Genomic DNA, 14606 nt, shown 5'->3' on the forward strand with positions numbered 1-14606 from the left:
GATCGATAGAACACTCTGGACGGGCGTGGCTGAAGAAGAGCTGAGCAGACACGGTGAGCGTTACTCTGCAGGAGTTCCGAATAACATGAAGCGTGTTCTGTTTGCAGGGTGCGTTTTAAATAGCCTTGCAAGTAGTTCCAGACAAATAGTCCCTTAACCGTATCCTGCCATTCCAGGTAAAGTAGTCCCACAGCCACACCCTGTACCGGAAGGCTCAGCCTCACTAAGCTGAAAATATAGTTTGATGAGTTCAACACCTACTATGAGCCTGGTGCCTGCGGCACCAGGACTGAGTCCAGGAGATTCTAGGGTACTTCTTAGGGGTTTGATAAGCCCTTAAGGATGCCAGTGTCAAGGGTGCCGTCACCAGATTCAAGGGTTTGGGAGCATGCACCATGACACAAGTTACATACTTCATGAATCTTATTTGGAAAAGAATAGAGTGGCTCAGGTAGGTTTTACCGATATCATTACCCCGTGTATTTTCTGTCATCACATTCAGTACAGTACAGACATTTAGCATATTCTTTTCTCTCTTACTACAGATTTAGGGAGAAACGCTATGTACAGAGGTACCTAGGAACATGTCCCAATATGTGTATTTATAACTATAATTAATTTTACCACAACCTTATATGTTGAAGCACCAACAATGTTGTATCCTTCCCTTTTCTTTTTCTGATCTTCTATCAATTTGTCTTATCGTCTTATGTAAGTTTTTTTTTAATGATGGTTATATCCAATCCATGGTATACTGTGGATCTATATTTATGTGCCATTTAATTTTCTGCCCGGACGACGGACCTATATCCAAAATGCATTTATTTTATGTATTTATTTATTTTGACATTTTTTAAAGTGCACCGAACCCAAGGGCAACTGGGCACTAGATTTCATATGATTGGTAGTTACAAGGTTACATACAAAGGTAGTTTAGAGCCATGCTTGGTGATAGACGTGAGTATAAGAGTAGGTGCTAGGTTACGTAAGAATGGTGGTTACAAGGTTACATACAGAGGTAGTTTTAGAGACAAACCTGGTAATGGACATGAGTATAGCAGTACAGTTAACTTACAGCAAGTGGAGTTTATAATAGCTAAGTTTAGCAAGTTCAGTTCCTTTGGATTTCTTGGGAAAAGAGCCAGGTTTTTAGGGCTTTGCGGAAGGACCATAAAGATTGGTCTGATCTGAGCATTAGGAGCACGGCGTTCCATTGTTTGGCCGCAGTCAGAGGGAAACTACTGCCTCCTGCTTTCTGGCGTCTGTATCTAGGGATGGTCAGAAGGTGCGAATAGGCGAACCGGGTAGATCTGTTAGATTGGTCCTTGGTGATTTGTCTGGATAGATAGATAGGGGCTCTGTACGCTGGGCATTTGTGGGTTAAGATCGTGTTTTCAACATGATGCGTTCTCGGACCGGGAGCCAGTGGATGTTATGTCTGGCTGTGGAGATGTGTTCTTTTTCTAGGGATGTTGAGTGCTGCTCTTACTGCGCTATTCTGGATAATGTGTTTATATTCCTGCCGTTGGATCCTGCAAAGAGGGAGTTACAGTAGGCAATCCTGGAAAATATGACAGCTCTCGCAAGTGTAATGCAGTTGGCAGTGTTCAGGAAGGGCCTTCGGGCGTTGATTTATTTGGCAATGTATGCTGTGGGCGATACGATTGTATTTTCCTGTCTCGTTAAGAATAATATGGAGTCTAAATAGACTGCTTGGGTTTTTACCTTTTTGGATACCGTGATAGTATTACTGTCAATAGTAATGGATTTGTAGGAGTTGTGGAGTTTGTTAAGTCAGGACTGTGCGCCAATAAGGAGCAGTTCCGTTTTCTCATTGTTTCAACAAAGCTCATGTTGTGCCATTCAGGCCTTGCAGGTTTGGTAAGTTTCGCTGGCCATATCGAATGAGAGCTGTCAGCTCTCTCTGACACAGAAAAGAGTTGAATTGAAAATGGCTCCGACCAGATTTTAAGCTAAGGAGTTTATAATACATCTCTCGATTCTCAACAAATTGAACTTGATTAAATGAGCCTCAATAGCCACATTGTGAGCATACAGCTCTCTGAAATGGTGTATCAGGGTTTCTGCTTTGCAATCTTATGAAACATATGGAATAAAATGAGTTTGTTTTTATAGTTTATGTTCCTGCGAGTTCCTTACATTTTGCTGTTTATATTCATTTACATAGTGCGAAAAAAAGCGAGCAAGAAAGAGGCAAGCAGAAAGATTGAGAGGAAGAAGGCAGAACATCTTCACAGTTGATGATGAGCTCGAGTCCCTATAGGAGAGACATTGCCAATATGTTACTCCCAAAGACACACTTAAATTAATAAATATGAACATTAGTATGCAAAGTCACATCCAGAGCAAATTTATTTGTCAAAATAGTGAGTCGAGAGAACACATATTCTACTAGATAAATCCACAATATTCGAAATAGGAATGGACAGAAAGTGTTTATTGTTATTAGATATATTAGGTGATTTTAAGTGAAAAAATTTAAATATCTGCTTAATCTTCTAAAGAAAACAACTCAACTCTTCTGAAAAGGTGAAGTTCCTCTAAACATCCACCGAGCCCTTGTGTGGTTATCTAACTAGTGATACAAATACCTAAATAACCTCAAATGTCATAGAAAAGGACATTTGAATTTAATTGTATTCAATTACATTTCTAGGGAAAGAAACGTGCTTCTAGTATATTGTCACTTTTTGCCCATTCCTACTTCAAAGGGTAACACATTTTACAACCAATTCTAAATCTCAAGTGCTACAAAACTACCATAAATCTAATATTCCCTCACCTGGGATTTGCCTTATTCACTTTGCATAGACTGAGGAGGCTCTCAGACTTGCTGAACACACAAAGGAAGGTTAGAAAAAGAACAGAAACTGAGGTTATAGTGTCAGAAGCAGAGAGACGTAAACATGCATATGATTACTATGTTAGATAACACAAAGCTAAACAGAGAGTCACGGGTTATGCTTAAGTGTGAAAGAGAATACCTAGAAATGTTCCAACAAATACTAACCATACCCTACTTTTGTTTGTATTATTGTTATAGTTTGAAAGTATGCAGATGCATAAAATACTTGTAAACATGCTCTGAGTTTACATTGAATTGGAATACTAGATAAAGGGACTGGGTCACACTTGTACCAGGAGCTTTGGTGTGCTGTGGAAACAAAAACACAGGGACGCCAGTCCTGCGGACAGTATTAAACGGATGCTGGCCAAGGATGTCTTCAGTACTCCTACTATAGCTGAAGCAGGAGCTCCGGAGGCTACGAAGAACACCCGGTTATTGGAAACATCTCACTCTTCTGCCTTCTGCTTTGTGTACATGAGGACAAGTTTTGCTTCCAAGGTTCATGACATTTCAATGTTGTCACACAGTTTTGTGGTCCTCCTCAAAAGCTGGTGCTGCTTTCCATTAGTTGTGAAAGTCAGGGAAGCTATACCCACTGTGGGTGGAGTCCCCAGACTAATTAACTAAATAAACCAAGTGAGACATCTAGAGGATGGTAGGGGGCTTTTCTTTTCAGGAATGTTTTCCTAAAAGATTGTTTTGCCTTGTTCTCCTACAATATCAGTCCATGCTCCCGAATGTAGTGTCTTTATTTCCCTTTTCTTTTAGCAGACTCTTAACACTTTCCCCTGTTGGCTGTGGACCATAAATGCCGTTCCACTGGGGCCAGTGGATCAAATTGGCACAGGTCGGATTGAACAATAGACTGTTCACCGAGACAGGATATCATTATGGGGTGAACGCTCCACCCAACGTCACCAGAAACGCATTGAAAAAGCTACTGTGAAATGGATGTTTGATTGCCATACGTCGTTCCCGGATGTTGATTGAGATGATGGACTAACGTTTTCATGAATACACCCTTTGTTTAAGGAGGAAGGCCGGACTACCATGCCCCAAGGCCTAGCCCTCAACCTTCACGCTGGTTGTATGATCATGTGGCGAGTGCTCTCTAAAGGCAAAGGGTGTGGAGGCAGGAACGGGCTATTCAATAGACACACATTCTCTGAAATTGTAAATAGCAAAATTAATTAAAAATAACTGAATGGAGCATTGCAAAAACATGGAGAATTGGATTTTTATGCCATTACTAAATTACACCGAATGGGAGATTTCAAAAGACATGAATGTCAAGAATAAATGTTGCGAAAATTCACAGATTTGAGGGTTTCATTTGGCCAGTGCGGTGGGAGGCCCACAACATCAATCTAAATTCAAACGTGGACAGTATTCTTTCTCTGGTGAGAGATGTGTATGTAAACTGCATATGGAGATCAAAGCCTTGTAACGTAACATAAAACCGAAAATATCAGATGTGATTAGGCTTTTATAGACAGGTCTACACCATGATATTGCGGTACAAAAATAATTGGGATAAAGAGTCCCTTGATAAGAGGTCCTATAGGGACAAATGGCCATGAGGCTTTGAAGGTCCAGAGCAAGAACAGTGTCACATAATGGTTTCCAAAGGGAAGTGAAGGCCAAAGCAAAGGCTTTCCTTTGCAGGTAAAGGGGCCCGGGATGGGAGATCCCTTCAGTGGCCTACCTGTTTCTGCAACCAGGCCTTCGCTGCTAACCCAACACTTCGACTGGTCAATTCAGTCTCTGGAGGATAGCTCAGGGGCAAAGTCCTCGCCTTGGAAGCAAGTCGACGCAGAGCAACATAGGTTTGATCCCCTGGGTCCGCTCTTAGAAACCTCTGGGTATTAAGCACGTTATAAAAAACCAATTACAATATAAATAAGCAATCACAATTCATTAAAAGGAACCATGCTTTTTTATTGCAAAGCTTGTGCCCATTGTCAATTATTTATAACTAACATGCTGCAGGTTAAACCTTCAAGAGCAAAGTCAAAGAACTCTATAGCGCTCAGGTTTGGCAGTCTATCTACCGATTGACCACCAACACTGGAGATTTAGATGGTGGTATGTCTATTGGGTAGTGGAATTCTCAGCACTTTTTTACTGCACTGCCAAATCGGAATGAGGCCCATTGTGCACCCCGGAATTCTCCCTCGTTATGTAGCTTCTTGTGATGTCACAGGGGTGTCAAGAGTTGTGCAAAGTTACCTTTGGTACCCCCATAAATAAAGACAATGTTGCCTCCTAGCAAATTTTTGAAGGTATAAAAAGTTCACCAACTGGAGGCCCCTTGAAAGTGGAAACGGGTGAACAGATTTAAGTCACTTTTGGAAAGTGGAGACGGGTGAACAGATTTAAGTCACTTTCAAGAAAGTGGAACTTTTGCGCTTCCATCCATACCTTTTCATTGCAGGTGAAATGGTTTCCTTCCTGGCGCCTGACAGAGAGGGGCTGGAGCCGCTGGGTTTCTTTGGTACGATGGTTCCATTGCTGAGGGTGGTTCTTAAAGGCAGGGTTTGAACCAGTGGCCTTGCTATAAAAAAAAAGTGTAAGCTAAATTATTCTCATTATAAGGATGCATTGAAAAAGCTTCTAGGCTTGCAATTGGAACCTAAAACAAAAAAAAAAACAGGAAACTTTGTGGGGAGGGAAAGCGATTTAGTGAGGATGGAGAAGTTATGACAGAGTGTGAGGGAGGGAAGGTCTGTATATGTGTGCGCTTAGGAAACAGACCACACCATTAGTCTTGCATCGAGACCTTCTGGGACTTCTAGGCACCAAGACTTTGAGGGCTCATTTCCTTGTAGTTTGTAAGGTTACGTATTCAATTCTGCTGTCATAACAAACTCTTTAAAAATATATATATATGTATAAAGTCCCTTTATCTGCAAAACAGGATTGTTTGGTCCCACTTCATTTACAAGTCACTTTCAACGTTTGCATAAGTTCGGCAAGTAGGTCAGTTGTGTATTTAGCCAATCAATATAAACCTTGACATATCTGTTGACATTGTGCGCATTTGTGTAACCTTGTGTTGTTGCGTTATATTGTTGCAGCAGTTTTACAGTCTGTACATACTCCCCTTTCTAAGGAATGTGGAGCTGCGCAGGCTGCAGACCATGCTGTCCCTGCAGCCATGCAATGTCCGGATAAATGGAATCTGTGGCATTATTTCATTAGCGGCTGGAAAAGCTGCAAAATATGTGATCCAGTGGCAGTAGTTTTACTTACATCGGTCGCTACCACCAGTGCTCGAAGTGGGCAGGAGCGGTGCTCCTCTACTTTATAATAATACAATAAAGGTTTTACTGTTTCTATACTCATTTTCAAAAGAAACCGTTCCGGAATGGTTTAGTTTTAATGTAAAAGTGTAGGAAGAAGTTGGAACTGCACTGAACATTCACTTAAACAGCAGGCGCATGTGTTTGGGGGTTTGGATTGCGCGTGGGAGGCGGCGTAGTGATGGGGTTTGTGGGGAGCGGCCAGCAGGGAGCATAGTTCCACCAGGGGGCAGCATTTCAAACTGCAGGCTACTAGCCAGGCATTAAATGCCACCCGCCACCTCTGTTGAACACATACGCGTTGCACCCCTTTTCTTACTCACCAAGAGTCAATTATCACTAGCCAATGTGGAGAGTCACATTTTGAGCCCTGGTTCCACTCCTACTTTTCGTACACGTTGACCACCGATTACCACCCACAATAGTACCTAAGTGCAGTAATGAAATCATTAGCAGCTAGCAGAACTGTAATCTTGGCAGAGACACCAACATTCCGTATAAAACAAGGCCCATACCACTATGGCCACCCTTCCACCCTCGCCATGGTACATACACGACACTTCGGAACCATCGTGGTGGGATTGGCTGCTGTGTGGTAATCATGAAATGTAGTACTACTCCATCTCCATGCCGCATTCCTCCGTGTGGCACACGAGACCTTGCGTGAGACCCGCATACTCTGCTCCCCCTTCAATTGACCTTAAACCAGAACAATCTGTCCCGGACTCTCAGCATGTGACTTCCGGAGTCACCGACAGACCTTATTCTGCAAGAATATCAGCCACTGTGTCTTCAAGCACTTCAGAGTGATGAACGGTGCAGCTCCGCAGGCACATAACCAGCAAATACATTAATCAAGAGCCCTGTAAAAGTGATGGGTGTTCACAAGCTCAAAGCCACAGAGGCTTGCTGGTACTCAAAATGTGGCAAAGGCTGGTCCCAAAACCGACCAGGCTTGCACTGCCAGGCTATGACAGGCCACCACACAGCCTCGAGGACAAGAGCAAGGTATTGCTCTTATGACACTTAATGCCCATATTCCATCAGTGTTCAGTAATTCATCTGTTCAGGAACCCCTGCCACACCCACAAATGTCTACGAAGAAATCCCCTCAAATTACTCAAAATGGCCCTGGAAGAGGGCGATGGTCTGGTCCATCAATCACGGTCTACTCCAGCTGCCCAGAATGCACTACAGCACAGACAACCTGTGCACTTAGCAGATTAGGAGCCCACACTATGGGGATGCACCTCTTCAACAGTGGTAAACTGTGGAACACTCTCCCCACACAATTGAGAAATGGCACATCCCTTTGGTCATTCCGAAAAAAGTCTAAAAAACAGACTTTTCAGTTTAGATCCCGAACAATAGACACCAGGACCTCAGTATCATATGCCATGACTGATATGATCTCATGCAGTGACTATTAATACTATGTATATCGCACTTGATGTGTATATCTGTAGCTATGTATATAGTGAATATATGTATATTTTACTGAGCTCATGCTCGTAGTCCCTGACGATTACACGATACTCAGAGCAGACAGATCCGAGGCTCGCGGAGGAGGCATATCACTAATAGCTAAGTCCAACCTAGCCATGAGACTATCCCCTTCCACTGATGTTAAATCATGCAAATTCTTGACTGCTAAACTACCCATCGCCGGATCCCAAACACTAACTATCAATTTAATTTACAGACCCCCAGGCCCCATTGGGTCCTTTGAATAAGACTTAACATCCATTCTATCCGATAACCTAAACAACACATCGCAAGTACTCTTGTTAGGGGACTTCAACTTGGGGTTTAAAGACCCCAAAGACCAGCAAGCAACAATAATCATTGATGCCATTACTGAACTTGGCTTTACTCAAAGAGTGACACTTCCTACTCACAACAAAGGAAGAACACTTGATTGGGTGGCAGATTATAATTGCAGTGCCTCCACCATGTCTATTACCCCTCAGGTATGGACAGACCACCACCTCCTAGCTTTCTCACTAGCAGCCAAAACGCTTACAACTAAACAGAAACATCGGCCCCTTCTATACTTACTAGGAACAAGAAAAACATTACAGTAGATAAACTATTACCTCTAATATTGTCAACACTCAATTCTTTACCAGATTCTACTGATCCTACCATCCTAGTCAATGAATACAACAAAACAATGACCAAAGCCTTAGACTTCATTGCCCCACTAAAAACAAGAAAAAGTAAACCCAAAATGCATTTGAATACCTGGTTCACCCCACACCTAAAAATACTGAGAATGGAAAAAAGAAAATGCGAAAATACATGGAGGCAACTACCCTCTGATGACAAAGAAATAATTCTTGCCAAGCAAGATACCTATAATAAGAGAATCCTGCAAGACAACTCAAGCATAAAGGAACTCTTCGTAATTCTAAAGGAACTCGAAACACTGATCCCTGTGCCAGACAACTGCACGAAGCACAAAAATTGATGTACCAATATACAAAAGCCCTATTTAACAAAGTAGCATCCCTCCAGGATAAGACTGCTAACAAAAAGGCCAACCTTCCCAATACGATTCCACAACCCAGCACCCCCACGCCCTTACACAAACCTACACTCCGTTTTAGCTTCTCTAAAGTTTCCATCCTTGAAGTTGAGAAAGTCATTCTCACCCTCAAACATTCAAACTGCCAGGGTGACAAATGCTCAGCCCATATCATTAAAGATGCTGCCAGAGACCTATCACCCTTCATATCAAAGCTAATAAAAGCATCTTTCTCTGCTGGCACTATACCCAGCAATCTAAAAGAGTCCTGCATACTCCCACTCCTCAAAAAACAATCACTAGATCCAACAATACCCACTAACTGCAGGCCGATTACCACAGTACCATTCCTGCTCAAAATCTTGATAGGGTAGCCTACCTCCAAATACAGGAATACTTAGAACAGAACCAACTATTAGGAGACCGGCAATCAGGCTTCAGGCCCCAACACGGGACCGAAACAGCGTTGATAGACCGTAAGGCCCAAATTGATGCACTCAGAAACAATGGAAAATCTGCTCTGCTACCTTTACTTGATCTCTCGGCTGCGTTCGATTTGGTGGACCACAAGGTCCTCTGTAACCACTTGGACTCATCTGCGCACTTCTCTCAAGAGGCCATAGGCTGGATACAATCCTTCTTGAATAATAGGACTATGCAAGTCTTTTCACCATCAGCATCTGCCGACCCCATTCCCATCACTTGTGGAGTGCCACAGGGCTCATGTGTCTGACCTACAATGTATAACATATTCGCTAAGCCCCTGTTCGATGATCTGGACGGTCTTGGTATCACCTACACTAACTATGCAGATGATACCCAGATCCTCATACCACTTACGGGAGATTATGACAAGGATTTGGCCTTGGTGAATAGAGTTTACCGCATCAGCCAGGCATGGATGGCTGCCCACGGCCTATGCCTGAATGATGACAAAACTGAGCTCATCATCCTCGGTACCACCCCAAATCTAAATAAACTTGGCCACAAATACTCCACCTTTAACATCGATGGCAACACCATCAAAGTTGCCAAAGAGGTAAAAACCTTCAGTTTTTATCTAGATGCCACCCTCACCTTTACCAAACAGGTAAACTCTACGGCCTCCGCCACTGCTTACACTTGTAAGTTAATTAGAGCTGCCAAGCCATTCTTTTCCACGAACAGTTGCACCATTTTGGCCAGAGCCCTAATTCTTTCCAAATTGGACTATTGTAACTCCCTATACCTGGGGGCCAATAAGCATATGATTAACAAAATCCAGATTCCACAAAACAACGCCCTTAGAGCAGGGTTGGGCATAGCTAAAAAAGAACACATATCAGAGATAAGGAGACAGTATAATTGGCTCATCACCAACAATAACATTTTGCTAAAAACTGCTTCCTTAACACGCAAGTGCCTAAACAATGCCGCCCCATGCTATCTGACAGAAAGATTCAACAGAAAAGCCTCCAATTGGCCAACAAGAACTGCCAACAGTAATTGCCTGATGGTAACAAGGTTTAAACTCATCAAAGTTGGAGGATGCAGCTTCCCAGTTAAAGCTGCACAGCTGTGGGACTCCCTACCCCCTTCCCTGAGGGCAGAACAAACATACCCGCACTTTAGACACAACACCATCAATTGGATTAAAGAAAATGACCGCTAAAATGTAGGGCGCCTGCCCGCCTGTTTCCACCCCAGTACTCTGCAATGTATATAGCTTTACACTCTGCAATATCCTGTTATTCTTGCCCGTACTCTGCCTGTACATAATGTCTGTATATTATATGCTTACTTTATCCTTGCTGTATATATAACCTGGTGTATATATTTCTACAGCCCTGTAACCCAAGCTGAAAATAATACTGTTTCTCCTGCGCCCCGATACCCTTGGGACTGGTGCGCATTACAAATAATAAAACAAACAAACATGTATTATTGCAACTGCAACTGTATTGATGAAGTACACCAAACTGTAACCAATTGCTTAAGTTCTAGCGCCTAGATGCCTATGGGCTACGTGCGCTCTACAAATGTGCAAATAAATAAAATAAATAAATCATGGTGCCCTCCAAGACAAAAGCCCTAATATGTCTTAATGCAACTATCACTAAAGCGACCAATCACCTTCTGGCACTACAGCAGTCCTTTTCAGTCAATGGGCCTCATTACGATTGTGGCGGTACAGTGACAACGGTGCCGGTAGTGCTGTTGGCTCAGTTGTCACTGTTCCACCAAATTACGAGTTCTGCTCACGTGTGCCGCTCTGAACGCCTGGTCAGAACAGGCGTGCAGAGCGGCACCAGCGAGCAGAACTGGATGGTAGCAACGGTACCGTTATGAACGGTACCGCTGCTACCATCCTCCCCATTGAGCCCTATGGGGGCTCAAATGGGAATGTGGACGTAGCGGCTCCGGCTCCCGCGCAAGGGGAATTACCGGGCCTGCCGAGATCGGAATGGCCCGGTGATTCCCCTTTCGCGAGAGCCAGACCCGAGTTTGGGGGTACCCATGTCGTTATAACCGGCATGGCTACCTCCAACCTAGTAATGAGGCCCAATGTTTACTTTATTCACTCCCTTCCTGCCCCCACGCCTTTTGGCTTGTGTACCAGTTGCAGAAGTTATTAATTGGAAGTGTGAGGGGTTTGAAAGCCTTGAAGATCATCAGCGCCTATTCAATAGGTCCAAACAGGAACCAGGATGCGATTGTTGAAGTATGTTTTGTGTTATTCTACTTATTGTGTGTAGTTCAACGTGTGGCAATGCTGCATCCGAGTGCTTCTGGATGTGACAACTGTGACGAATCCAGGGAATTTGTCCCCAATGAAAGACATCCACTGTCCTAATCAATTTAAGGTGAATTATTGCTCAATATAGGTTTGTGTGTATGGTGCATGTATGCGCTTTTCCCGGGTTCCTAGCTGTCGGATGGGGTCCCTTCTTATGTTTCCATAACGTTTATAAACCCAACAGCCAGGGCACACCCACTACAGCTCAGCCACATAGCTACTGGAGTTTCGCCGACACGCTACTCGCACCCTCTGAGTTCACACCTTATCGACATGAGATGCAGCAGAACACAACCCCGGTTTGGCAAGACTGTAGCACCCCATCGCCTCGTGGACAATATTTTGGGAGGTTCGGCAGCCACGAGAGCCTCTTTAGTCTACATTACATGGACAGAACAGGGTCTCCTCTGCAGACGCGAGCACTCACCGGTTGGGGCTGACCTGTCCGACCATCCTTGAACAACCTAGCAGCTAGAAGCAAGCAGCAAAACTAAAACCTGTGCAGCCAGGCCGAAGGAGATGCAACGGTACGCCCATAAGATTAAATCCCAAAATGTATGCTAATCTCAATATGAAACATAGACTTTAATGCCAAAGTAAAAGGTAGTCTATACTAAGGCCCTGATCCAAACCAGTAGCCCATCTCGGGAGGATAGCTCCGGGGCAACATGCTCGCCTTGGAAGCAAGACAGCACGGAGCACCACAGGTTCGAGGCCCTGGTCCGCGCTTAGAAACCTCTGGGTATTAAGCGCGTTATAAATAACCTACCATATCATATCATCTACTGCCCCGCAATCGATTTAGGGGAAGCAAAAGCTGAAAGCAAGCACCTCAGCCAAGGGTGCCGTAAGGGCCCTCACTGAAGCCCACTGAGACCAGAGCAAGTCTGGGGTCGCTTGTGCCGAAGGGAGGTGTCCTACCAGCTTGGACTGAACTGCCCCTTTTGGAGTGAGACCAAGCCTGGTTCGCGAATGGTTGATCACTTCAGCTACAGCAAAGGAGACTGACAAACATGGTTTGGGAGGCTTCAATATCAATTGCCAGTGGTTATAATTAATTCAAAGCATTTTCATCTATCACTCTTCTGTGTTGCAAATCCCCATGCTTGCAAAGCTCTCAAATTAAGTATTTATGCCACAGCACACTGTGTCGTTGTCAGGTAGCAACCAGCACTGACAAAGCCAATAGTTGTTCTGCAGTCCTATGTCATGCGCAGCCTAAAGTGCCTGAATAAAGAAAATACAGCGAAACAAAAAAAGGCTTAGTCATCTGGGACAATTTCCGTTAAATTGAAGGCAGAAGCTAAATGTTGCAACTAGGGCACACACAGAACGTTCACCTTTCAGCAAAATCACAATGAAACAGAAAAGGCGTGAATAACAACATCACTAACGTGGATGTGCAAAAACCTAAAACGGTCAAGGGCTGCCTGCTTATTATGCAAGGTGGAAAAAAAGAAAATATGATTAAGCAAGCCATACAGGGGGAAAGGCTCTGCTAAATCAATGCATGAGAGCTGCCCATGTTCCTTCCAAGCCTCCCCCTCTGCACCACTGACCACATGCGTTTACTAGAGCTACGATTGGCCACAAATTATCTTTTTTGATTCAAGGACCTTACTTTAGGTTGGCTTAGGTCCTCTTCCAAGGAATTGCACAATTCAATTGACTTTAAGATAGGCTGCAATATTATGTATTATTTGAATTGTTGGAAGCCTTCATCTTTTGTGGATCAATACTGAAATCTGTCCTCCTCAAACTGCAGAGTTATTACCCAGAAAGTGGAGGACTTTCTTTATAGTGAAATGCTCTGCTTATTTTCTAATCCTCGATCTTGACAGGCAGGAGTACCCAATGTCAGACACGCGCCAATGACCACAGCACAAGGCCCTGTGCTGGCTGAAGCCATTAGTTTCTCCAAATAAGCAGTCTGTACCAAGATGGCTACCGCCGTGTGCACTAGCAACCAGCCTGGTGTTGCTACAACCAATAGGATGCATTTCGATTGGATGAATAGAGATCAAATCAGGAAGGACACTCCAAGCCGGCAAACAATGCCGGCCGCTCCCACCGGCCGATCCACAAGGCCGCAGGAGCTCTCTGCCGCTATCCGTCGCGTATGCCGCCAGGGTTCTGCGAGCCTTCCCAGCCTTAGGCAACCAAAGGTAAGTCTGACGCACTTGTGCACTCCACTGGCTTAATGGAGGATGTTCATAACAGCACTGTTATCCGACACTACTATAGTGCAGGAATCCCACCCCAACCCTTGCACCTTCCTCAGAAAAGCTCTTGCCCGGGTCCTCTCCTCGCCTGCCCTGCCCCCTCAAACCACCATGGCGCAAGCCGACCTGCCCATGCCGCCTAACACATACCGAGAGGTGGTCCGATATGGATACCTCCCATTTGGAGCTCGCACAGCCCAAAGAGATCTCCACTGTGTTGATGTGCCCTCTTATTAATACTCAGGATAAGCCTGTGCCTCCCAGACCATTATCCCAACGCGCTCTTGATGCAAACCCACGATCATGGCCCTCTCCAGACCCGGCTTGACACCTAGAAGCCCAGGCTATCTCCAATCGGCCTGGACCCCATTAAAGGCGCGTCCACCCTGCGCTCTGCAGTTAGATGCAATGCTTGAGATGCTCACACACTCCTGCAGAGTTGCTCGCTGCACCAGCATGGGCGCTACCCCCGATCCCCCCCCCATGCGCAGGCCAGCACAGCAGCCACCCCCATGGCATCTACTGTGATGAACCTTGCTGCCAGGCAAGTGCAATCCTCACAGAGAGTACTCTATACTACGGTACCAGCACCCACCCAAATCAGAAATAGCAGGCTCCGCCACAAAATGGCAAATGTGACACTGCATTGCCTTCTTGAAACTTTCCTATCTATGAATTCAAAGTTGGCGCATAGACTTCCCGTACACTTCCGTATAAACAGGCCCACACTAGGCAACAGGTTCCTCAACTCCCATCAAACCACTATGCATCCTGTCAGCAACTTAAGGAGCGCTCAATCCAAGCTGCACCCCAACAGACACCCCTAGTGGCATCCTACCTAACAATACCAAGAGGAAGCAGAAGCCCACCAATGATCCAATGATCAAAGCATGTTCTGCTGAGACAGCAG

The 14606-nt window shown here is 44.6% G+C and overlaps 1 protein-coding gene across 9 annotated transcripts in view; it reads right to left on the reverse strand.

Annotated features, from left to right (window-relative positions):
* EML1 (EMAP like 1) overlaps positions 1-14606 on the reverse strand; it is an 821887-nt gene that overhangs the window by 256199 nt on the left and 551082 nt on the right. For 6 of the 9 annotated variants that reach the window (XM_069637821.1, XM_069637819.1, XM_069637818.1 and 3 more), the window contains 2 exons: positions 5291-5423; positions 2804-2854 (listed from right to left, as the gene is read on the reverse strand). In XM_069637821.1, the coding sequence (XP_069493922.1) occupies positions 2804-2854; positions 5291-5423 (184 nt within the window). The remainder of the gene's footprint in view (positions 1-2803; positions 2855-5290; positions 5424-14606) is intronic. The other 3 variants (XM_069637826.1, XM_069637823.1, XM_069637825.1) reach the window with 1 other exon arrangement.

The sequence above is a fragment of the Ambystoma mexicanum genome, chromosome 14, assembly GCF_040938575.1.
Source record: "Ambystoma mexicanum isolate Mex_15411 chromosome 14, UKY_AmexF1_1, whole genome shotgun sequence".
NCBI lineage: Eukaryota > Metazoa > Chordata > Amphibia > Caudata > Ambystomatidae > Ambystoma > Ambystoma mexicanum.